This window comes from Diabrotica virgifera, chromosome 5 (assembly GCF_917563875.1).
Source record: "Diabrotica virgifera virgifera chromosome 5, PGI_DIABVI_V3a".
NCBI classification, from domain to species: Eukaryota; Metazoa; Arthropoda; class Insecta; order Coleoptera; family Chrysomelidae; genus Diabrotica; species Diabrotica virgifera.
This window is the reverse complement of record NC_065447.1, coordinates 16309676-16337208: the sequence shown is the minus strand read 5'-3', so window position 1 is coordinate 16337208 and position 27533 is coordinate 16309676. Positions and strand designations below refer to the sequence as shown.

Below are 27533 nucleotides of genomic sequence, written 5' to 3'. Positions count from 1 at the left end.
GGATAATACTTACATTCCACTTAGTACATGAAACTAGCAACCTTATAGAATAGGTGACATCGAGAATATGATTTACATTCTTAAAAACTGATGTTAGTAGCGACTCGTAAGTCGATGTTAAGCGATATTTAAGAGTGCGCAAAGGGCAACATGATTCATTGCTCGATGGTAACGTGTGGTACTTGCCAGTTCGATGGACACAGACCAACAAGAATATAGGAGATGACAATCTATTTATCAGACTGAAGTGACATGACAAGACAGGTAGTCAATTTTTGGTTATGAATTTAAATTTAAATTATTAGTTAAGCTGAATGGATGTTAATAACTGTATTAAAGTGGAATTTAAATTATAATAAAATTAGATCCTATTGTAAAAGTCTAAAAGGCAACTCTCTGTTAGAGAAAGAACTGTTGTTATTGTTATGTTAATAAAAATGTTATTCATAGCAAAGTCAATGACATCATTGATGACAGTTTAAAAAAGAAGAAGAAAGTTTAATTTAGTTTTGAAATAAAAAGAGAACTGAAAAACTTGAATGTAAACAACTAATAGCAGGAAAATATAAGATACCTAGTATATATTATAAAAGCCTCTTTTCAATTTTTTACAATATTACTATCTCAATTAACCTGTCTTGTCATGTCACTTCAGTCTGATTAATAGATTGTCATCTCCTATATTCTTGTTGGTATGTGTCCATCGAACTGGCAAGTACCACACGTTACCATTGAGCATTGAATCATGTTGCCCTTTGAGCACTCTTAAATTTATCGCTTAACATCGACTTAGAGTCGCTACTAACATCAGTTTTTAAAAATGTAAATCATATTTCTCTATTCACCTATTCTATAAGGTTGCTAGTTTCATGTACTAAGCAGAACGTAAGTATTATCCACATTTTTTTAACTAGTCATAATTTTAACCTTTTGCATTTATTCTAACGTGGAAATAGGAAATACTTCATTCTAGGCATTGAAGATGCTCTGATCTAAATTGAAAACGTTTTGCGAATCCTTTTGGATGACTTTTTAATAGTTTTTCAATAAATTTTTTATACCATTATAAAACGAAGTTTTTTACTTGTTCTGTATGATTTTTAATTATGGTATACAGCCAGCTACTGGGACTTTCCCATTGATTTTCTTACTTAAATATTCTATGCTTCCTCGGTTTATGACTGTATTGCAAATGTTTCATATAAAATATCGTTGAACTTTTATTTTTTCAACTACCAGCTATAATCTCTTAAAATGTTATACCGAATTGCTCTAAATATACCGATTTTGTTCTTTTACGTTTTGTTACTGAACTGTTTGCAAATATTTGAACAAACCGCATGATCCATTTAAAGATAATACTGAAAAATGTGCCGTTAAGCTAAGCAAAGTTCTGTCTATCTCGACCATCTAGAAAACACCAACTAACGGTACCTTTTTCTATGTAAATATGTTTCTATATAAAGGCATACCTTTTCAATTTTATTTCATGTTCTTTATTTATTGTTTTTGTTTTAGGTATGAGCCAGGAAAGCATGCAGGAAAAACGTGCCGATATAACAAAAATACGGGATATGTAATTTTTTCGGCGATGGGTTCTTTTTTCATTCCAATGGTAGTTATGGTTTACGTGTACATAAAAATTTCGTGTGTAGTCGCACAAAGACATGACCAGCTCGCACATATTGATACTGCCCATCCACGAGTAAGTAATATACATAGTATGTAGAATAAGTGATCGTTGTTAAGATATTTAATCAATACAGCGTGTAAACTGTTAAGATTGCAATAGTTAGGATAGTATCAAGTCGATACTATCCATAACTTAGTCATGTCTTTGTCTTCATTCTAAGTAGCATTTTAAATCTTCTTCTTCTTCTTCTTGTACCTATCCGTTTCGGATGTTGGCGATCATCATGGCAATCTGTACTTTGCACACTACTGCTCTAAAAAGATTTATGGTTGTTGTGTTTAACCACGTACGTAGATTTTTCAGCCTGGAAATCCTTCGCCTTCCTGGTCCTCGCTTTCCTTCCACTTTTCCTTGCAAAATTAGTTGCAGCAGTCCATATCTTTCACTGTTCCTCATGATGTGACCGAGGTATTCGATTTTGGCTGTTTTTATTGTGATTAACAGCTCTTTTTCTTTTTGTATTCTCAGCAAAACACCCTGATTAGTAATGTGGTCGGTATAAGATATCTTCAGAATTCGACGATAAAGCCACATTTCAAACGCCTCAATTTTCTTGCAGGTGGCGTCTGTGAGAGTCCACGACTCAACTCCGTACAACAGTATAGGAAAGATATAACTCGTAGTAACTTGATTTTTATGGGTATCGACAAGTCATGACATTTGAATAACTTTGCCATTTTTGGAAATGCAGATCTTGCTTTCTCTATCCTACATTTGATTTCTATGGAATGGTCCCAATTTTCATTGACGTTCGTACCAAGGTAGGTGTATGGTTTTACTCTTTCTATTTGTTGACCGTTCACACTGATTCGTCCACATTGCTGTTCCTTCTTAGAGATCATCATACATTTTGTTTTCTTCGTGTTTAGCGAAAGACCGTATCTCTGACTGACATCTGCGATTCTGTTCATTAATTCTTGGAGGGCTTCAGCACTGTCAGCGAATACCACTGTGTCGTCTGCATATCTTATGTTATTGATACATCCTCCGTTAATTCGAATTCCGGCTTCAATATCGTCCACTGCTTCTTGAAATATTTTCTGAGAGTAGATGTTAAACAGAAGTGGTGATAGTATACATCCCTAACGGACCCCACGTTTGATGGTTTGATTTTGATATCATCGGATTCTCCTGCATTTTAAATAACAGCGGGAATAGAATGCATCCCTGTCTGATGCTTCTTTTATTTAACAGTTGTCGGTTAATCCCCCATCGACTTGTGCGACTTCTGTCTGCTTTAAATACAAGTTTTCTATATGTTGGTCTCTACCATAAATGCATTTGGTTATTAATAATATATTCTAAAGCGTTCCAGTCTTTACTCTAGGCTCAAAAGCCTTTTCATAATCCATGAAAGTCGCATAAATATTTTTATGTTGGTCGCGACAAATCCAAAAAGTCGCATATTTTTTTTATCAAAATACTTCAGAAATTATGCAGTAAGATGTTCAAAAGGAAAAACTCATAGAGACCTTTTAGTTGCTGTGACCAACATTATAGTCGGAGAGATAGAAGCGGATTTTGTGCGTGATAAGTAATATGGAAAAACTCGTGACCCGTCAAAATAGCCCGGTCAAAACAGCCCCGTCAAAAAAGCCCCGTCAAAATAGCCCGAACACAAAATAGCCTCGACAAAATAGCCCGCAAACAAAATAGCCCCGACAAAATAGATCGCACACAAAATAGCCCCGGTCAAAACAGCCCCGGCTAAAATAGCCCCGGCTAAAATAGCCCCGGCTAAAACAGCGTCTTATACACAATTACATAATTATTTATACAAGGTGTCCAAAAACTTTTTTTTAATTGAAATTATTTGACAAAAATGAAGAAACCATTTATTTAATTTAAAATGCATTTTACTGTTGCCTGAAAACAGAAAAAATTGTTTATATCATAAATTAACATTGATTTTCGCTTAACTTAAATGTTCAAACTTCCAAGAGGCAGGAAAGACAGGACTCGAGTTCTCTGAAAAGACAATTTTTATTTAATGTGGTTAAGATAAACATCTGAATAGAGGATAATTACCATTTCGGAAAAAATGTATTTTTAAGGAATTATTTCATGATTAATTCTGAAGGGAGCTTTTTTTTTCGGAGCTATTTTGTCGGGGCCATTTTGTCGGGGCTATTTTGTCGGCGGGCTATTATTCCGCGGCTATTTTGTCTGCAGGCTATTTTGTCGGAGCTATTTTGTGTGCGGGATATTATGTCGGGGCTATTTTGTCGGAGCTTTTTTGACGGGGCTATTTTGACGGGGTACCGGAAAAACTATACGGGGATATATTGAATTAGTTATGTACAGCTGGTTCCTAAAAAAACTGATACGCCTCTTAGTAAGATTTGATCATTTTGAGCAGTGTATGATTGGTCTGACATTATATTATATTTATTACGACAGACAAATAATAAAATAAACAAACAAACGGCAATTTTTTGAAGTTGAACAGAATAAGTCATCTGACAAATTTTAAGATTTAGCAGTGACAGTGACAGCGTGTAAATAATAAGTGTTGATCCTTCAAAATACACTGCTCAATTTTCTACAAAATACGCTTTAAGAGTCGTATCAGTTCTTTTTGGAACCAGCTGTACATGACTTTCCCCAACGGCCGGAAACCAGAGTGGGGGACGAGGATAGTTATAAGGGGTCAAAGTCGCGGTTTTTATTATTTTTTTGTGACCCTCATGATCGAGATAGTGCACCAAAATTTGGGAATAAGTAGGTCATGACGTAACTAAGTAAAATCTCTAGGGGCGGAACGCTGCGTGGCCGACAAAGGGGTGGGGGTAGCGGTGAATATAAAAAATATAAATAGTTTTTTGCGCCGTTCGTGATTAAGATATTGCACCAAAATTTGGGAATTAGTGTAGAACATGATATAAAAGTAAAATCCCCAGAGCCGAAAACCAGAGTGGGGGACGAGGGTAGTTATAAGGGGTCAAAGTCGCGGTTTTTATTATTTTTATTTTGTGACGCTCATGGTCGACATAGTGCACCAAAATTTGGGAATAGGTAGGTCATGACGTAACTAAGTAAAATCTCTAGGGGCGGAACGCTGCGTGGTCAACAAAGAAGTGGGAGTAGGGGTGAATATAAAAAATATAATTTGGGAATAAGTAGACCATAACATAACTATGTAAAATTCCCAGAGACGGAAACCAGAGTCGGGGACGAGGGTAGTTATAAGGGGTCAAAGTCGGGGTTTTTATTATTTTTTTTGTGACGCTCATGATCGAGATAGTGCACCAAAATTTGTGCTCAGAGTTGGTGATGAGGGTAGTTTTAAGGGGTCAAAGCTGCAACTTGTATTATTTTTTTTACGCAGCACAACATTTGTCCCCCACGCAGCGTTCCGCCCCTGGAGATTTTACTTAGTAATGTCATGATCTACTTATTCCCAAATTTTGGTGCACTATCTCGAACACGAACGGCAAAAAAACTCTTATATTTTTATAATCACCCCTGCCTACCACCCCTTTATACCCCAAGCAGCGTTCCGCCCTTGGAGATTTTACTTAGTTACTTCATGATCTATTTACTTCAAAATTTTGGTGCACTATCTCCATCATGAGCATCACAAAAAAAATAATAAAAACTTCGACTTTGACCCCTTATAACTACCCTCGTCCCCCACTCTGGTTTCCGGCTCTGGGGATTTTACTTAGTTATGTTACGGTCTACTTATTTCCAAATTTTGGTCCACTATCTCAATTACGAACGTCGCAAAAAACCCCTTATATTTTTTAAATTCACCCCTGCCCCACCCCTTTATTTTAAGCACGCAGCGTTCCGCGCCTAGATATTTTACTTAGTTACGTCATGACCTACCTATTCCCAAATTTTGGTGCACTATCTCGATCACTATCTCGATCATGAGCGTCACAAAAAACATAATAAAAACCGCGACGACCCCTTATAACTACCCTCGTTCCCCACTATGATTTCCGGCCGTTGGGGAAAGTCATGCACAAAACTAATTCAACATATCCCCGTATAGTTTTTCCGTATTACTTATCACGCACAAAATCCGCTTCCAGCTCTTAGACTATTACAGCAACTAAAATATAAAAATCATTAATATTTAGCTTTCGCATTTTTGCTTAAAATTCCATTTTTTAACATGTTCTTTCTATTCTACATAAAAACAAAATTTATGAATTTATATTCGAATTCAGCGATCTCGAAAACATAAATAATGACCAACATTGGCCATTAATTTGAAAGTTGATGTTGTGTAGCGTCATTTTTGGGGTGGCTGCCGATCGCTTATCTATAAGGGCCTTTTCCAAATTGTCCAGGGTTACTTTTAATAATTTTCTGCTTTTTCATGAAAAATTTGAAATTACCTACTTTGACATAGGTACAGCTTAGGTTAAAAATCAAATTATCGGTTTGGATTTCTAAAAGCATAATTTTTCAGAATTACAAGATCACTTTGTAGTTCATACACAATCAAACTCACAAATCGCAAAGCTCACACATTTTCAAAGAACTTTTGCATCACTTCAGTAGTTTCCCAAAACTCTTTTCGAGTTCAAACCAAAGCAAATACTCTGCTCCTAGCTCTCCCTCATTTTCAGTGAATTATAGACAAAAGTTCTTGTTACTAAGGGTAGGTTTCCCTGCGTTCTAGTTTCCCTGATAAAGTAAGTTCGGAATAGTTACTAATCACACTCGTATTTCACAGAGGGCGCTGGAACTTTTTAGCACGAAGTTATGAACTAATCTACGTAATGCTTCCCTGTATGATATTTTGGGCATTCGGCCCTTAAAAATGTTTTCACGCCGTATATTAAAGCTGGCCAAATACAGTGCGTCCATAAAGTAACGCATAAATTCATTATTTCGTAAACCGGCGACTTTAAAGAAAAATCCCGAAACAGGTCGATTTTTATTTTTAATTTCCGATTTTTTGGCATATACATCATACCAGTGACGTCATCCATCTGGGCGTGATGCCGTAATAGTTGATTTTTTTAAATGAGAATAGGGGTCATGTGATAGCTCATTTGAAAGAGTATTCAATTCTCTATTCCCTAATATAAACATTAAGATAATTATTTATACAAGGTGTTCAAAAAAACATTTTTTTAATTAAAATAATTGAGACAAAAAGAAGAATGTATGGAATTTTTCTAATTCAAAATACGTTTTAATGTTGTCAGAAAACAGGAAAAAATGTTTATTTGACAAATAAATATTGTTTTTCGCTTAAATTCAATGTTAAAGCTGCCATCCACCTGCCTCTTGCCAGTTTAAACATTTCGTTCAAGCGAAAATCAATGTTTATTTGTCAAATAATTTTTTTTTAAGTTTACTGACAGTAGGAAAACGCATTTTGAATTAAATAAATTACATACATTCTTCTTTTTGTCTCAATTATTTTAATTTAAAAAATATTTTTTTGAACACCCTGTATAAATAATTATGTTAATGTTTACATTATTGAATAGAAAATTGAATACCCTTTCAAATGAGCTATCACATGACCCCTATTCTCATTTAAAAAAATCATCCATTACGTCATCACGCCCAGATGGATGACGTCACTACTATGATGTATATGCCAAAAAATCGGAAATTAAAAATAAAGATCGACGTGTTTTCGGATTTTTCTTTAAAGTCGCCGGTTTATGGAATAATGAATTTATGCGTTAATTCGATGGACGCATTGTATAACAATTTGACCATGCTGACTTGGTGGACTGTGGCTTCCACAAGTTTGCTAATAAATGATAGAGTGTCTTTAAGTGTATGTTAAATAATATAGTAAAAAATATTATTTTTATCACATTCATTTAGATCATTTATGTCTCACATTTGTAATATATTTAGATTAAACTATTTTTGTGTTACTTTTAATATTACATAAAATAAAATGAAGTGGTATTAGTCCAGAAAGCCACTGCGGATCCGCTAGGGAAAATATTCCAATTCGTATTTTTTGCACAATCTTACTCAAAAAGGACTCCTTTTAACAAATTTGCATGTTGCCAGGACCAAAAGGTGGTCAAAAATTTTTTAAACGTTTTTTTTTTTGTTTTTTTCCTAAAATTATTTTTTTTTGCATGGAAAAAAGTTTTTTTAGGTTTTTGGATCATTCCAAACAGAAAAGGCCTTTAGTAACTTTTCTCTAAAAATGATAGTTTTTGACATATAAGCGAATAAAAATTGAAAAATTGCGAAATCGGCCATTTTTAGTCCTCAAAAACTATGTGAAAAACTGAAAATTTTAATGTTGCCAAGGTAGGTAGATATTCTTTAAACATCGATTGATGAAATCCCTAAGAGTTTTTTGCAATACAATATTCAAAACTTCTTTGTTTTTTAATTGCTAATCAAGCGTGCGCGACACTATTTTCCACCGACAGTATGGTGCAAATAAAAGGAATAAATTCGTTATTTCGTAAACCGGCGACTTTAAGGAAGAATCTCGAAACAGGTCGATTTTTATTTTTAAGTTATGATATTGTGGCATATATTATATACTAGTGACGTCATCCATCTGGACGTGATGACGTAATCGATGATTTTTTTAAATGAGAATAGGGGTCGTGTGCTAGCTCATTTGAAAGGTTCTTCAATTCTCTATTCAGTAATAAAAACATTTACATAATTATTTATACAGGGTGTCCAAAAAATTTTTATTAAACTAAATTATTTGACAAAAAAAGAAGTAGAAGGACATCCTGTATAAATAATTATGTAAATGTTTACATTACTGAATAGAGAATTGAAAAACCTTTCAATTGAGCTACCACACGATCCCTATTCTCATTTAAAAAAATCATCGATTACGTTATCACGCCCAGACGGATGACGTCACTAGTATACCATTTATGCCACAATATCACAACTTAAAAATAAAAATCGACCCTTTTCGGGATTTTTCCTTAAAGTCGCCGGTTTACGAAATAACGAATTTATTCCTTTTATTTGCACCATACTGTCGGTGGAAAATAGTGTCGCGCACGCTTGATTAGCAATTAAAAAAATAGAAGTTTTGAATATTGTATTGCAAAAACCTCTTCGGGATTTCATCAATAGATGTTTAATGGTAGGGGAGCAAAGTATGCTAAATGTGCAGTCACTCGAGCGCTTTGGGGACCTATTGGGTTGTGATTATTAGGTCCTAAAACCAAAAAAAGTTAAGTAAAATTTTCCATTTTAGCGGGCGCTTGCCATTTTTTAATTTAATTTTCTATTTCCATTAATCGTTTTTTCCGAATATAGCGCCATCTATCCATAATTCGAAAAAATGTTTCGAATAAAAGTTGCTTATTTTTATGCAGAGAATTCAAATCTGCAATAAAAAATGGGGGCTCCCATTTAAGATTTTAAAGTAACCCCCCACCCCACCTCCGTGGGGGGTCGCGTTTGGTACCATTCGATATATTTTTAAAAAATATTAAATAAGTGTATTTTGCAGTTTTTCGATCTGATGTTTATTTTACTAAATATCGCGGGATTTGTATTTAAAATTTAAAATTTACCCCCCACCCCTCTCTGCGAGGGGTCGTGTTTGGTATCTATAGATAGATTTTTGAAAAATATTGAACGTGTAGTTTTTAGTTTTTCGATCTGACTTTCATTTCGCGAAATATTCGCCTTTTTCTTGTGAAACTTTGTGACTCACCAATTCCCTTATGCCCCGCTCAAATCGTCAGAGTTTTTAAATATACACTGTTTTGCATGTACTTAACTTACCTTATCTTAATCTGACAATTTCGAGTATTTTTAAGGATAAATTTTTTTTTCGGGCCCCCCTAAACGAACTCCCCTGTGTTAAGAGCCAATATATGGCAGAGGTACATCTGCAGGGTACCACGTTTCTCCCCATATGATAATCTGACGCGCTCGAGTAACTGCAAAAATCCCCGCTTGGGCTCCCCTACCATAAAGAATATCTACTTACCTTCGCAACATTCAAATTTTCAGTTTTTCACATAGTTTTTGAGGGTTAAAAATGGCCGATTTCGCAATTTTTAATCGCTTATATGTCAAAAACTATCATTTTTAGAGAAAAGTCACTAAATACCTTTTCTGTTTGGAATGATCCAAAAAACCTAAAAAAACTTTTTTCCATGCAAAAAAAAAATAATTTTAGGAAAAAAACAAAAAAAAAACGTTTAAAAAATTTTTGACCAGCGTTTGGTCCTGGCAACATGCAAATTTGTTAAAAGGAGTCCTTTTTGAGTAAGATTGTGCAAAAAATCTGAATTAGAATATTTTTCCTAGCGGATGCGCAGTGGCTTTCTGGACTATATACGTTTTAATATTGATCTTATATTTCAGAAAAACCAAAAACTAATTTATAATACCAGAGAAGAATCCGATTTGGATCGAGGTTCTTCAGAATGTGAAGATGGCAACTTAAGGTGTTCGAGGTAAAGCCAATTTTTTTAATATTATAAATGAACTGAATAAGTATTATAAAATATACTTGTGTAACCTTTTTTATCACTGTCTTTATCAGTCACAAGACATCGCCAGATTTCTTGTTGTTTTTAAAATTTTATATATTTTTTATATCCTCAATTATTTATTATGTGTTAATGTGTTATATAAAATATGTCATCAATTTCTACTATTTTTTTATTACTTCAAAGATTTCGATACAATAATTCTTAAGTATCTCAAATCAGTCTCCGTTAAATTGTTTTTATGTAAGTATTGTGTATTCGATATCGATATCTTTTGCAAGAAATAGGGCAACATAAAATAAGGCAACAAACGGACTAAAAAAGAAACAAGAAAAGTAATCGGTGTCTCACCCCACCTAAACAAACTGAATGACATACTTGAATACGAAAACCAAAATATGAATTCGTACCCAAGTTTCACTCTCTAGAGAGAGTTTGACACTCTAGGAGAAAATAGTATGAGACAATTGGAAGTAATGGAAATATAGGTAGGTATTTGAAAGTGTGTTAAAGATCTCATATACAGGGTGAGGCAAATAAAGGGCCTATTAGAAATATCTCAAAAACTAAAGGCAACCGAATCATGAAAATTGGAATAAAGGGGTTTTGAAGGATGATCTATTAAATGAAAATATTTTCATCTCTTTGCAACTTCCGGTTATACCTTCCGGTTATAACTTCGTTTTTTTAAATGGGACACCCTGTATATTTTTAAATTTTTGGATTCTCTTCGATGTCTTCTTTCTTAAAATATGAGGTTTTGTAATATTATACAGGGTATTTTAAAAGATAATTACGTTTTTTTATTAATTTCGTAGCAAAATTAACACCCTGTAGAATTGTAGTAGTTTGACATCTAAAACTCTACTTACGTTCAAATGATTTTTAATATACCCTACTATTGTTAAGAATCATTAGTATAGCTAAATTTTTAATTTTAGTATACAGGGTTGGTCGAAACTCGGAATGAGTATTTTCTGGGTCTTCTTAAATGGAACACCCTGTATTTTAGTATTGTAATGAAATGATATTTTATGGTACTTTTTTATTTCTTGAGCATTCCCTATACCTAACTGCTTTAATTTGTGCTTAATTGTTAATCGCACCAACAATCTTAACTAAGTAGGTATTTCGATAGCTAAACCATTATTGGTAATTTTAAGGACCTGTCTGGATTAATATGTATTTATTTCTGAAAAATTATTTGGGATTGAGTATTTTCACGGCCAACCTAATAAAATTTTACGTATTTTTTGTTGCAATTAATGTTTAGCTTGAATCACCAATAACTCACAAATTAAAGCAGTTAGGTATAGGGAATGCTTAAGAAATAAAAAAGTACTATAAAATATCATTTCACTACAATACAAAAATACAGGGTGTTCCATTTAAGAAAACTCAGAAAATACTCATTCCGAGTTTCGACCAACCCTGTATACTGAAATTAAAAATTTAGCTATACTAATGATTCTTAACAATAGTAGAGTATATTAAAAATCACTTGAACGTAAGTAGAGTTTTAGATGTCACACTACTACAATTCTACAGGGTGTGAATATTGCTACGAAATTAATAAAAAAACGTCATTATCTTTTAAAATACCCTGTGTAATATTACAAAACCTTATATTTTAAGAAAGAAGACATCGAAAAAAATCCAAAAATGTAAAAATATACAGGGTGTCCCATTTAAAAAAACGAAGTTATAAGCAACTTCCGGTGTAACCGGAAGTTGCAAAGAGATGACAATATTTTCATTTAATAGATCATCCTTCAAAACCCCTTTGTTCCAATATTCATGATTCTGTTGCCTTTAGTTCTCGAGATATTTCTAATAGGCCAGTTATCTGCCTCACCCTATATAGAACTCAGAATTAATGAAAGTGTGCTTAAAATGATTGGGACCCGGTAAAGAACTGTTAGGCATTATAAATATATTATGTAGCAGAAATTTTTCGATGAGAAAAATGTATCTTCCTAGAGCTCATTATGGAGGGGAAAATTAAGGAAAAAGGGGAGAATAAAAAATACTCATGGCTAAGAAGTGTTAGATATTGAACAGACATAATGCACTTTCATTACTAAGAACCGCAAAGGATAGAGATTAGTCTCCAGTAATCATAGACAACCTTCAGTAATGAAGCACCTCCTCCTTCTCATTCCTTGAACCTTTGTCAGGGGGTGGTGACGTTCTACTATCATATCATTGACTTCGATCCTTTGTCAGGTAGACTACTTCATGTAGTGGACTTTTCTACCAGAGTCTTCTTCTGGTCTGCCTAACTCCCTGTTTTAGTCCATTGTTTATTTCAAATGTCTTCGAGTATTGTTGTCCAACTCTCACTTTACATCGTAACCGTTTCATGAATCGTCTTGAATTAGCTTGTATATAGAACTATAAACCGCTTCTCCTCCGTGTTTTAAGCACTCTGAGGGTATACCATCACTGCCTGGTGCCTTATTATTTTTAAGTTTTTTAATTGCTTGGGTTACTTCCTAATATGTCGGGTATTGGTTTTCTATTTAAGCTGTAATTCTATGTTTGATGTATTTCTGCTAAATTGTTTATTTAACAGTTGATAGAATTATTCCTTCCAGGTCTTTAGAATTTCCTTGTCATCAGTAATAAGCTACCCGCTGTCGTTTTGGAGAAAGTTTCTGTTCTTGCTTCTGGCCTTGATCTCTGAAATTCCTTGAACTGAAGAACTGTCTTGCTTGTATGTTCTTCCTTTTTTCTTCTATATCTCTGATTATTTATTCCTGATACTCCTTCTTCTTTCTTTTCATTAGTTTTCTGGTCTCTGCTTTTGTCCCGTGGGCCGCATACGGCCCTCTAGCGTTTTTTATGCGGCCCGAATGCTAACTAAAGGGCCCTGTGATCAAATTATTTGTCAAATTTCACGTGTTTTTTGTAATTATTTGATAGTGTGCCGATGTGTTTGAGGCGTGTTTGGGAGTGAGACAGACAATTTAATGAGTGACTTTAATTTTAAATATTATATTGAAATTTTTAAGAACTCTGATTAGAAAGCAAGGTATTATTAACTTTCAATAATAAATTATTAAAGTTAATGAGCAAATACTCATTTTACAAATAATTATCAATACTTATTTACTACATTGCAACGACCCATTTAGTAATCACAAGAAAAATTCAGGTCCGGATTAACAAAAAAAATTAAAATAATTGTGACCTTGAAAGAACACCCTGTATATTAAAATTTTCAAAATACGTCTGCACATTTAAAAAGAGCATAAAAACTAAATTTAATTGCTCGCTTCAATTTTTTGCGCAGACAATTTAATGACATTAATTTTGAAATAATTATATCGAAATTTCTGTTTTGAAAGTACGAGTTCCTAAAAATTCCGACATAATTTCAAAATTAAAGTCATTGAATTGTCTGCGCGAAAAATGGAAGCTCCATGAAAGCTTTTTTCAAATGTGCAAACGGGTTTTGAAAATTTCAATATACAGGATGTTGTCCCAAGGTCACAATGGATTTATAATTTTGTTTAATCCGGACCTGGATTTTTCTTGTGATTAGTAGTTGGGTGGTTTGGGTTCTAAATGTGACATATCTGTACCAAATATCAAAAAAATGTACAAGGTGGTTCTATAGTTATGGGTCCAAAAGGAAATGGGCAAAATCGATAAAACACTCTGTAACTAGGTTATAAAGTCGGTGGAGCAATAAATTTAGTATGTCTAGAACCGCCTCATTTACCTCTATTCACAATTTAAGTATTTCCATTTCCCAATGAAACACCCTGTATACAACTTCATCTTGACTGCGACTCGCAAGCTGTGGCAATAGCTACTATGTGGCCCAGGAAAGAAAAAGGTTGAGTATCGCTGATTTAACTTTTAAAACCGAAACTTCAAACGTATAAAGTACATTTTTTAACCACAGCGCTCAGTGGTATATGTTCATCTAAGTCTGAATCTTAAGCTTAAGACCAAGCATCTGATTCAGACTCGAACCCCGCCTCATCATCCTGGACTGATAAAACCACATGTTTTTTATCAGTCTCTTCTAAAAGTGGATCTGAATCTGGTCTAGCATTGTAAATGCATATATGTTTTTCGTTTATAACCAAATTTAAATGAATAGCAACAACTTCCGAATTTTATCCTGTGCTAATATATTTCGTTTGCTTGTATGTATGAGGTCGTGTAAAGACCAGTTTCTTTCTGAAGAGGCTGAAGATGGAGATCCATTTAAACGATTGGCATAAGTGGCTGCTACACAAACCTTGCCACCATATAACGGGATGAGATGCTATTTGCACTATCCGATAAATAATTTCGTTCAAAAGAATTCAGTTTTTGTTGTAAATTGGGCCAGATTTGCCACCACCTTCCGTGTATCTAGATTTAGTGAATGAGGTATTTCAAAAATATAAATCTATAGCTTCCATAAGTTGCTATTCATTCAATTGTTCTCCTTTAAAGCGAGCACCAAGAAAATTGGCTGCAAAGCAGTGGCGACGCGTGAGTTTTTCTAAAGTGTTACCAAAACCAGATGTAAAAAAATCTTATTTAAAAAAAATATTTTGAACCGCCCAAATATAAGTTTTTGTTTTCAATCCTGTGGGATAAAATTAAACAAATCACTATTCCCAAATTATATGTATGTAATTATGTATATGTAACAGGTATAACAATAAATAATAAACAAACTAAACATATTATTCTACCATAAAATTAACATAAAAAAATGAACAAGTAGGAAAAAGAACAGATTTTGAAAACTATTGTTTATATTTTAATTCTTCCATTTTCAATAATATCATTTTTTCTTTAAAATAATATATAAAAAAATATACAAGTAGAATGACTTTTCAAGTAGTTGATCAATTACGCAATACGTAGCAATACTCTTCCACGTTTAAATGCACGCACACTGTAATCTGTAATAGGTACTAAACCAACGTTACCAATCTTCAAAATGGTGATACTACTGATATGCACAGCGTGCCCGCGCGCCCTCTCTAGACCCGTCGCTCCTTCAAAATTTTCAGATTAGTCCCGAGCAATAGCGAGGTTTCTCCTGCGTACCGTTTACCAGTGCCAGTATTGGTAACAGCATAATAATAATGATAACGTGCCATGGATTCACATATCTCGCCAATATTTTCGTGCGTCTAGTTAGCTATTTACTGAATTAGGTACTATTAACAAGTATTTCTGTTGGTAAAAAATATAAATGGAATGATTTCGTAGTATGTAGTCATAAAATATTTATTTGCAAGATTTGTAACTGTTAACAATGGTAACAGTGGTTACATGGACGCTTCGCCACTGCTGCAAAGTGAATCGGCTTGGAACAAAATTCGTAGCGTTCTTCAACATATTTTAGCAAGCTTTCGATAAGAGAACTAGTCTGGGCAACTTGTTGGGAATATTATTAATATTGTGTCTCTTATATACTTAAAGACAAAAGGCACTTCTGATAATATAGATCTATTCGATTCTACTAAATTTATCGATTTTGCTACGGGATGCAGAATTTGATTAGAATATTGTAACAAATTTCAATTTTTCCGTATTTTTCCTTTTTTTCCTGTTTTTTTCCGAAAAAAAACAGGTTTTTTTCCTTCACCCAATTTTGCCGGAAATTTTAAATCTCTAGTCCCATTCAAATGGGAAATAAGCCACAATTTTACCTAAAAATGATTTTATTAACGTTTCGACGCCCAAGTCGGGTGTCGTTGTCAAAATACAAAATAATTATAAAAATGCCACAAGAAAATAGCTTCAGAACAACATCTAGTCCCATTATTCCGCAGAACATCGGTATTCCATAATGTCGTCGGCGTATTCTTGTTGATTTTGTGGAACGTTATTCTTGTTCTTATTTTCGTTTTTACCAGAAAATGGTTCATGCCTCCATCCCCCTCTTAGGTTTCTTACGTCTAGGCAGTTACTACCCCTTCTGGCATCTATCAGGAAATGATCGATTTGATTTCTTGTGAGACCGTCGTTAGAGACCCCCGTTTGATTTTATTAGTAGGTTGTGGGACGCTATAAAGTCTATTAACCTTTGGTCCATAATCGTTACTGACATCATGGATACTATGGTTGCCTATTGTTAGTTTGTATACTGTTTTCTTCCCAATCTTTGCATTGAAATCTCCCAAGATAATATGCATGTCCTGTTTGGGGAGATTATTTTTCAGTTCCTCTAGTTTCCCATAGAAATTGCCTTTTACCTACTCTTTCTTTTCCTCTGTCGCTGCATGGTCAGCAATTAGGAATATTTATGTAGTTGTCCTCAGAGTCTTTCGCTAACGGGTTTGAAGGTTAAGACTGACTCTGCAAGACTTTCCCTGACTATAAAGCCAGTGCCGAATTGGTTCCCCTGTTCACTTCGGCTGAAAAATACTACACATTTATTAGTTTGCCTTCTCCAATACATCTAATCTCTTGTAAGGCAGCTATGTCTATCTTTCTGGATTCAAGTTCTTTGACCACCTGAGTTAGGGCTCCCGGTCAAGAATCCCAATTTGAGAGACTGTTTTAGATGTATTTTTATTCGCATAATATTAATTGCATAAGTCGCATAATAAATTTCTCTTGTATTTTAAAAACAAATAGTCCACGAACCGAAGCTTTTCCCCTCGCAATTTTTACAGAATGGATCGATTTGCTGGAAAATTTGAGAATAAGTAATGGATAGCCCAAGGATCAAAATCTATATAATGCAGAAAGGGGCTTTTACCACGGGGGTGGAAATTTTTTATTATATTTTAACCGCAAAAGTTGATAAAAACATTCATTGTAAGCAAAAAATGTTCTATACATTTTTTTGATAAAATTGATAGTTTTCGATTTATTCGCTATCGAAAGTGTTACTTTTATATCGAAAAAATCAATGTTTTTCGATAATACTCATTTACGATTCACTCAATTTTTGCCGTAGAAATTTTTTTTTCAAACCAAGCTCTTGGGAATTAAATAATCTACAATTTCATATTTAAACATTTTTTCGTATCTCTAATGCTAATCTTTCTATTCTGAAGAAAAGGCCATTTTTTCCAAACTACAAAAATTCGTTATTCGCTTTTAACTCCATTTTTTTTTAAACTAATCATTCTAAGCCAGTCAAACTTCTAGAACCTATTAATAATACATAAATAAAGATAACCAAATAAGGTCAATAACTTATTTTAATTAGGGTGGTGATTAGGAGGTTGCTTCCGATCACTTTTTCGCTGAAAAAATAGGGACTGACATTATTTTCATTATAAGTCACTTAATTTTTGAGCTAGAGACTTTTTTTATTTCTGGAGATAGGTATTTTTAAATACTTTAAATTAGTTTCAACAAGTTATTCTCGAAAAATGCATAGTTTTCCCGTCTTTTTACTTTGAAACTACAATATTTAACATTTGACGAAGAAGAGCTAACATATAATAAAGTATATCTCGATTACTATTGGTCTTAAAGAAAATTAAAAAAAAAACGGTTTTTGTTTATTTTTTTAAAAGGTACATTTTTGTTAAGTAAAGTTGTTTTGATTAAACGAAAACTTTTGGAGTTTTTAGCAGAAAGCTAATTAAAAACATTTATTTTTTCGATATAAAACTAACGCTTTTGATAGCGAATAAATCGAAAACTATTAACTTTATCAAAAAAACGTATAGAAGGATTTTTGCTTAGAATGAATCTTTTTAGTGCAGTTACTGAAGGTGGATATGAGCTATTACCTCCGATCTCGTTCAACCTCCATCGATTTGCATAAAAATTGGTGAGTGGTTAGAGGATATCTCAAGGAATAAAGGTTAGATGGTGCCAACTTGCGCTTTTACCCAGGGGTGGATGCCACCCCTTCTCGTGGATGAAAATTATTTTATTAAAAATATTCCCATAGTTAGATAGGGGGACAAATTCTAAGCAAAATTTGTTATATAAAGTTATTAAAATAAATCAAAACTTTTTGAGTTATTAAAGATCAAAGATTTTAATTTTTCATGAGAAAAATGCATGTTTTTAACCGATTTTTCATAAATAACTCAAAAACTATAAGTTTTTACAAAAAAGTTATAATTACCAAAATTAAAGCTAATTACAAATAAAATAATCTCCTTGCTAAAAAAATCTTTTTAATATTAACTAAAAGTGAGTTGTAGGTAATTGAATGTACTATATTTTTTTCGGCGAGTACCCAAATCTAAGTATTCAACCTTAAATTATGGGAAAATGGTGTATTTTATAACATAAACTTATTAAACATTAAAAAGATCTATCAAATGAGATTCCAAACAAGTTGATAGCATTAAAATTTATGCTCCAAAAATTTTTCAAACTTTATCTTTTAAAAATTTTCCAGAAAATGTTATCGTTTTTTTTTTTAATAACTCCGTTGATTTTTAAGATATCAGGTTCACTTAAAAACGATTTGAAAGATAATTCCAAAGTCTATAAAAACACTTTAAATTTAATATTTTAGACCCCTTACTTTTTTAAAAATCAAGGGTTAAATGGCCACGGTTACATGGTTCTCGCAGCAAAATTTAAGCTTTAAACGTTTCTATCTCGGTTATTTTTCACCCTATATAAATAGTAAAACAGGTAAAATATTTTATATAGAAAAAACTAAAATTTGGTTAGATATCATTTTTTACGTATATTGAGTATTTTTTGAGTTATTACCAAAAGAAAACGAAAATGACGATAATTTTAAAAATGCTGTTGTTTTAAATTATATCTTTTTCTCAAAAATATCCATTCTAAACCGGTATAAATTGTTGAAATCATTACTTATGCTAATACAAAGAAATTTTTGTAAGGATTACTATAAATTTTAATTTTTGTGGAAATGGCGTATGTTTTATTTTTCACTTTTTCCTAAAAAAATCGAAACAGTTCTCATATTTTCATCATAACTTGCTTAATTTTAATGCTATTAACTTTTCTGGAGCTCATTTGATAGGTATTGCTAAGTACTTGGACATGTGATTAGCAGTTATGTTTGATAAAATGCATCGTTTTCCCGTTATTTAAGCTTGAATACTTAGATTTGAGTACTCATCAAAAAAATTATATTGAATTACCCATAACTCACTTTGAATTAACATTAGTTTAGTTCTTTAAATGAAGAGTGTACTAAATATTTTATTACCTTCAATTTTGGCAATATGTAATAACTTTTTTGTAAAAGCTCATAGTTTTTGAGTTATACGTAAAAAACAGCTTTAAAACATGCATTTTTTTACGAAAAAATAAAATCTTTGATCTTTAATAACTCAAAAAGTCTTGATTTATGTTAATAATTTGATCAATAAATTTTGCTTAGAATTTGTCCGTCTATCGATTTATGGTACTATTTTTAATAAAATAATTTTCACCCCGAAAAGGGGTGCCATCCACCCCCAGGATAAAAGCGCAAATTGACATCATGTCACCTTTATTCCTTGAGGCACCCTCTAACTGCTTACCAATTTTTATGAGAATCTATGGAGGTTCAACGAAATCGGAGGTGAAAACCTTCAGTGACTGCACTATTTTACCAACTTTTGCGGTCAAAATATAATAAAAAATTTCCACCCCCGAGATGGGTTTCCCCATGGTAAAAGCGCCTTTCGGCATCATATAGATGTTGATCCTTGGACTATCCACTACTTATTCTCAAATTTTCAAGCAAATCGATTCATTCTGTAAAAATTGCGAGGTTTTGTCCTATTTTAAGCTTCATTTCTTGGACTAATAATAAATATATCTCTAAGTATTAACAAATATATATTTTCCAGCAACCATTCTCCAGAGCCAATTCACAACGATCAGCCAAAGAAGCAAACAGTCATCCAGTCTCGATCCCTCCGATCAAACTATTCCTTCAACCACGTTCCGCACGAGCCTCTGGCTCCATCTAGATCAGCCAGTTTATACAGAACAACATTCCCTTTGAGACAGGCGAGACCAGAGAGCCTAACACTAGACACCTCAGTCTTGAACTTCGAGCCTGCCTCCAGAGTATCTTCCTTTCGGAGAGAAACCAAAACTGCGCAGACGCTAAGCATCGTCATAGGTGGATTTATCGCTTGCTGGCTTCCATTTTTTATATTTTACTTGTTAACGCCGTTTATAAACACCAATGAAGTCAATACTTTGATTATGTCGTATCTAACGTGGCTGGGTTGGATAAACTCAGCCATAAACCCATTCATCTACGCGTTTTATAGCCCAGATTTTCGGCTGGCTTTTTGGCGGCTGACTGTCAAAAGGTTTACGAAAAGCCACAGGCAAAACATGGCTCTCCAGCACAAATAAGCGTACATGTTTGTTTAGAGAACATTTTTGAGTAAGCCTATACGTGAGGGCTGTTCCCTCATTAAATAATAAACAGAGGGGATGAGATTGACGCTTTATTTTGCATATAACTCTGCACAAACTGTAAGAAGTAGGCCTCCGGTAATCTCGTAAGCAATTTATATGTTTTGTATTCCAATAGACTTATTTTTATAGATTACTCGCAGAATACTGATAACGCAATCAAATCAGATATAAACCGATTTTATGAATGTGAAATAAACACAAGCACAATGATTAGTCATCGACAAGTGCCATTTATAATATAACTCTCTTCCCGTATTGCCTGTGGATTTCTGAGCAACTCCGAAGCAAGGATGACACTTAAAATCAATCTATCATTTTCTAAAAGCATAAAGACGGTTTCCCAGAGAATCCAGAAGGAATCTATTTTAAATTGGACAATTTCCATAAGAGTCTATTTTTTGCTGGAATCACTTTAAGATGTAGGTATATTGTATCAATAACCACGACATGCGCCAGTCGCAAACCTCGTGCTTAATTTTTTATTAACAAAATACGAAAAAAATTGAAAATTTTTGCTTTGTGCGCCTATATTTTTGCCTATAACTTAAGAGATATGACTCCTACAAAAAAACAATTTAATTAGGATCGGTTTAACAGTTTTTGGACCATGGTATCCACTGTTCACAAAAAATTACAAAATTGCACAATTTTGCTGGCCCTCTAAACAAGCACTTCACATAGTCGATTTTTTTTGCATATAGTATTTTTACTACAAAAGCAATATTACGTAGGTCAAAATTTTTGACGTAAGAGAACTGTCAAAACATTAGAATATGACTTTTCTTATTGTCATGTTTATTATAAACATGGCAATAATAATGAAAAGTCACATTCTAATGTTTTGACAGTTCTCTTACGTCAAAAATTTTGACCTACGTAATATCGGTTTTGTAGTAAAAATACTATATAAATAAAGGCTCTATCTTTCAAACGCACTTTGAAAAATTGAAATCGGTCAACCAGGAGAGCCTAGGGAATTTTTTAGATTCTGTCTAAATCATGACCCACTACTTTGCGCCGTGTAATTTGGGTTGCCTATATAAACTTGAATCGGCGAAATGGGCCTTTGGGGTATTTAAAAAACATACATACAAATAGAAATTGGAACATAGGCGTAACCAGGGGGTGGTTTTGGGGGTTCTAACCCCCCCCCTTTTGGTGGGATGTACTTTAAGCTCTATACGCTTAACACCATTATTATTCAATACCCCCCAGAGACCTTCAAGTAGATGTAACCCCCCCTTAGGATCCTGGTTACACCTCTGAATTGGAATAAAATAGAAATGGGAAAATTATTAATTTATAGATATTAGTCCTGTCGCCAGGGGGCGTACAACGGCCTCCTTAATTCAGATGGACTTACCCAAGTTTTTTTTATATATTTTGACCCGTAGAATACGAATTTTTTGGGTAACAGTTGATCCGGATGTCGATAAGATTGTTATAGACAAAGAACTTGAGGAATTACATAACAGCGATTTCTCGCAAAACAAAACATCTTTTTGTATTTTTTGGGTCATTTTAAGCAAAAAATATTCCTACAAGTTTTTTCGTAGAATGCATAGTTTTCGAGATAACCGCGGTTGAACTTTCAAAAAATCGAAAAATTGCAATTTTTGAACCCGAATAACTTTTGATTAAAAAATAAAGTAGCAATTCTGCTAACCGCATTTGAAAGTTTAAGTCAAGTTATATCGGTTTTGATTATTTTCATTGCTAAAAATTAATTTTTTTATTGTTAAACTAATCTATAAACACATAGTGTTTCCCGTGCCTAATACATGCGTTTACATGCATGCTACGTAGAAAATACCTCGCTTGCAGTTGTAGCTACTCTACCTACTCGTTCGATTTTAAATGAAAAATCATAGAAAACATCACTCACATACTAGGTGTTTATAGCTTTGTTTAACAATAAAGTAATAAATTTTTAGCAATGCAAATAATCAAAACCGATATAATTTGACTTAAACTTTCAAATGCGGTAAGCAGAATTGCTACTTTATTTTTTAATCAAAAGTTATTCGGGTTCAAAAATTACAATTTTTCGATTTTTTGAAAGTTCAACCGCGGTTATCTCGAAAACTATGCATTCTACGAAAAAACTTGTAGGAATATTTTTTGCTTAAAATGACCCAAAAAATTCAAAAAGATGTTTTGTTTTGCGAGAAATCGCTGTTATGTAATTCCTCAAGTTCTTTGTCTATAACAATCTTATCGACATCCGGATCAACTGTTACCCAAAAAATTCGTATTCTGCGGGTCAAAATATATAAAAAAAACTTGGGTAAGTCCATCTGAATTAAGGAGGCCGTTGTACCCCCCCTGGCGACAGGACTATATTACAAAGAAAAGGTATCTAAATGGTTTTCGAGCAAGTCATGCTGTATGAAAGAGTTTTAACATTGTAAAGCATGAATAAATTAAATTATTTAGGTAGTACCTTTTTAGATGTACTTAAAAATTAAACTCAAAAGTTATTACCATAAAGATTGATCTGTGACTATGCTTGACTTAAATAAAACAACGATACGATTAGATAATATAAAAAATCACAAATTTTATTAAATTTGGGAAAGTATAGACTCAAAATTCAAAATCAATTGATGTAAAGTCACTTGAAGGTCGATGAAAAGCTAGGGCTGACGAAATTTAATTATATGTTTAAACTCTAGATTTTCATTGCGAAGCGCATTCAATGAATCATATGTGATTTGCTTATATGCTAATTATGTCATGTGTGAATGATCATATGTGATCGTTAAGATTGTTTTTAGAAAAACGCTGAAAAGACTATTTAGTGATAATAAAAATCGATATTTACTGCAGTTACATGATATTTAATATTAAAATAGTATTGGATGTGGTAGAATGTAGACTCTTTGTATAATTACCAATTGAACAGTGAAGCTGTAAGATAAATTTTCCGATTCAATCATTTCTAATGTAAGAATAGGTATTAAAATATGATGAGAAGAAGATTAAAAATTAATCTTAATATTATTTTTTTAATCGATGTCTCGGTCGACCAAGATTTTAAATATGGATAATATTTTCAAACACCTATTTTAATTTGAAAACGGAAAATTTGCAATAAACTTTTTTGCGAGCCGAGGGGCAACCCCCACCACCATAACTTTAAAAAATTTCCTAGGGTATTCTAATTGATCGATTTCAATTTTTCAAAGTACTTTTGAAAGCTTGAGGGCTTGTTCGGACGCTAATCAAAAATGGAATCAACTGATCATTATCAAATATTGAATTACTGTCACCAACTGTCAATGTCAACTTTGTTTGGGTTGCTGAAAACATTATTGATTACAATTATGAGATTTATTAATCAATTATATTAATAATTGTTATGTTAATTAATAATTAATTATTCAATCAATGATGTTAATTATCATAATGATAATTAACATAATTGATTACAATCAACTGATTGACGTACGAATGAGGGGTGTTGTTATTTGATGGTTGTTAAGGGGACTTAATTATAACCAACTTCTTGATTAGCGTTCGAACAACCGGCTCTGTTCTTTATATGAAAAGTAATTGCAATAATTTTGCAAATTTACAATTTTTATACGAACCCTGCATTGCGAAATTATTAGGTATGCAAAAACTATTAAACCCATCCTAATGAAATTTAGCACAAGTTTCAGTAATATTATAAAGTTTTCCTAGGCTGAATCTGAAGGCCGTATGTTATGTTTAAGTGGCCAAAAAAAATTTAAATGATAAACAAAACTGTTTTCTCGAGTTTTGCTATTTTAAACAATAAATTAAAACATGTTCTCTTTTTAAATATTAAAAAATTATTTAAAATTGAAAAACGAATCTTTTTCCTTTAGAAATAGAAAATATGTGCACCAAAAGCAAAAATTTTCGACTTTTTTCATATTTTGTTAAATAAAAAATTAAGCTTTGCGACTGACGCATATCGTGATTTTTGATACAACGGACATCCTGAAGTAATTTCAGCAAAAAAGTAGACTTCTATCTGCTTTTCGACAGATCTGCCAAGAGCAAACGTCAAAATTGGTGAATCGGTACAGGTCCGTAATTTAGTTTTTGCCAAACTTTTCATTTGATATTTAAAATTAAATGATAATGTTTTAAATAACAATGAAAATAGTTAGACTAATAGTATCTATAAATTGTGTAAAATTTATATGTGACTCGTTTTTCTGGGTATCTGGATGATTGAAGATTAATAAACTATTCCAGAGAAAGAAGCTTCTTTCGAAAAACTCAGTTGTTAGTTAAATAACAATATGTAAATATCCGCTTCACCTACTTTTTGATAGATTCACGTCTCAGATCACCAAGTTTGACGATTTGTCTAACCGATGATATGGTTCTTTCAGGCTTATTTAAATTATCAAAGATAGAGAACTGAAAAAAGTTAAAACCGCAAAATAGATATATCTACCTAAATAACGAAATAATGTCTGAAAATGAGCCAAAATAAAATATAAATATTATAGAAAACAACATAGACGAATAAACAAAGTTTAAAACGTCAAAGCGTAAAAAATTAAAATTTCAAGAACAATTAATTAATTTAACGTACCTTTATAGGGTGGTCATAATGTAATGAGTTATAAATAAAAATAATGTGTGCAGTATAAGTTTCTTGAGTCTTGACACATGACAACTAAACAATATTATTATTTTTTGTAACTAAAAAACTGCATATAAATGAAATAACAGATATTAAAAAAATACGTCAAGGTAACAAAAAAAGCAAATCTCCTGGTTTGTCAAATTTGGAAATACTGCATCTAAAACACTCCTGTACTACATTTATTAAAACCTATAAAACATTAATTTCGCCAATTATCGAATAGAAGGCGTGTGTCTATACGTCACTAAACAATAGCCAAAATATTCTTTTGATCATCTATGATCATCTTTCAGTGCATCACAGTTTTTCGATTTCTTTCTAACGCACATTAAATTGTATGTGACAGAAAAAATGGCACGTTCGTGATTACAGACATTTACAACATTTATTCTAGTTGTCGATAGATGGCGCCATAATAAATTTTTTTTAATTAGGTAATAATATTACAAATATAATCTGTATAATTTATGACTATACAAATCAAAGAAAATCATCATCAATGGTGCTACAGCCCTATGAAAGAGCCTCGACCTTCCCAAGTCTATTACGCCAGTCAGTCCTATCCATTGCCAACCGTTGCCAGTTTGCTGCGCCTATTTTTCTCCCATCCTCATCTACACCATCTTTCCATCTAAGTTTTGGCCTACCCCTATTTCTACTTCCCACAGGTTGTGACATAAGGATTCTTCTAGGAGGGTTGTTATGCTGTGAAATAGAAAATTCAAATAGAAAATCAAAGAAAATACCATTTTATAAATGCAAGAAACACATTTGATTTGTTTTTATTCCAAATTGAAAATAAAATGCGACAACTGTCAGATTTAACTAAAATGTCATGTTAGAATAAATGTCATAAATGTGTATTATCACGGACTTACCCTTTTCCTATCATTTGTTACGCACTGAAAAATGCTCATGAAAAGGACAATAGCACCATTTTGCCTACCGAAAGAAAAATCCTGAGGAAATAGAGGAGGTGTGCATAATAACTGTCCGTATTAGTCTACCTTTTTGCTAATATCTCACTATAGAGGACAGAATCCGTTCTCTCAGCAAAAGGTACGTCTTACGCACGATAGACAGATCCAATATCAGAGCTAAAGATGACCTGAAAACTCCTTGTCATCTCCTAGGACACATATCATGCACAATAAGAAACATGTTCCATTCCATCTAGTCCTGTGGTGTCATCGTGTGGGAACGCGTGGGAACGCCGTTCCCGCACTGGTTAAGAAAAGAAAAGAAAAATAATAGAGAATTTAGGTTTTGTAAACAAAAATTAGTAGTGCGTTCCGGCACTGTGTTCCCGCACTGCTAATTTTGCCATGACACCACTGATCTAGTCATTATTCTACACTTGGCTAGTAATGAACTTTCTGATGAGTATTACGACGTTCCAGAAGAAACTCCCCTTAGATATACCTACATAACTGATAACGTTAAACGCTGATTCAACAGCCGTTCCAATGTATAGCTGGTAACATCCAAGCTGCCTTTCTACTCATGGTTTATGTTGGTTTCTCCTCCAAAACAAAAACAAAACTTTTAGTTTCTATGCTCTGATTGCAAACCTTTAACGTCCCCGCTCCACTTGCAGTTTTGTCCCTCTCCCAGTTTGCAATTGACATTGCTCTTCCCTATTCCAAGCTCCCACAACAACAAAAGAAGAGCAGCCCTACCTAGACGAGACGAAAACTTATACCAGGTTATCATAACGTTCAGATTCGATACGATTTCTTCCAAGCCTCGATCCAGAAAGACATGGCATCTAGGAAGCTAGAAAGAAGAAAAACTCTATAAACCGGTGTGTATATATTCCTCATTCTATAACTATGTATCTCACTTGACTAACCGATTCACTGCTTGCATTATTTAAATAATATTAATAAAGATTTTTTACAATGAAAATCTTTATGTCTGACTTACACGTAGGTACGCCGGTATGGTATTAAAACGATGGTAGGGAATGTGCCCTTACATGGGGTTGGTTATCAGCAATACACTTATTTACTCATCTGCACTTTATAGTTGGTTAAATGTAGTGAGTTGTACTCAGCTGATGACGTCACTAACTACATTCTATTCTAAACGGTAGCAAACCTTAAACCTAGCTGAAACTCTCCCCGTAATCTGACTGATTAAATTTATTAACTGATTACATTTATTAAATGCCAAACACTGGTTAAGTTGTATACATTGTAAAAGTTGTAACATAGTAAAAGTTATAAAAGAATTTGGCCTAAATCAGATGCCAATGGATTACTTCCAGCAACATGATGCTCTACTGCATTAAATAAAAAAAAGAATGTGTGTGTACTTTGTACGCACGTAAGAAGTTATACTTCTATTATATGATTTAAACGAAATTAATATACTTTTTATTTATATTTTGTTTAAATATTAAACTAATTTATACTTACTACTTCTCGAACATTTTTATTAG

At 32.9% G+C, this 27533-nt stretch overlaps 1 protein-coding gene across 1 annotated transcript in view; it reads left to right on the top strand.

The window, feature by feature from the left end:
• Window positions 1-21176, top strand: part of LOC114332918 (probable G-protein coupled receptor No18) — a 169436-nt gene extending 148260 nt beyond the window's left edge. Inside the window, exons 4-6 of the mRNA XM_028282710.2 lie at window positions 1519-1705; window positions 9992-10083; window positions 19875-21176. Of these exons, the coding sequence (XP_028138511.1) occupies window positions 1519-1705; window positions 9992-10083; window positions 19875-20394 (799 nt within the window). The 3' untranslated portion in view covers window positions 20395-21176. The remainder of the gene's footprint in view (window positions 1-1518; window positions 1706-9991; window positions 10084-19874) is intronic.
• Window positions 21177-27533: the final 6357 nt, after the last annotated feature.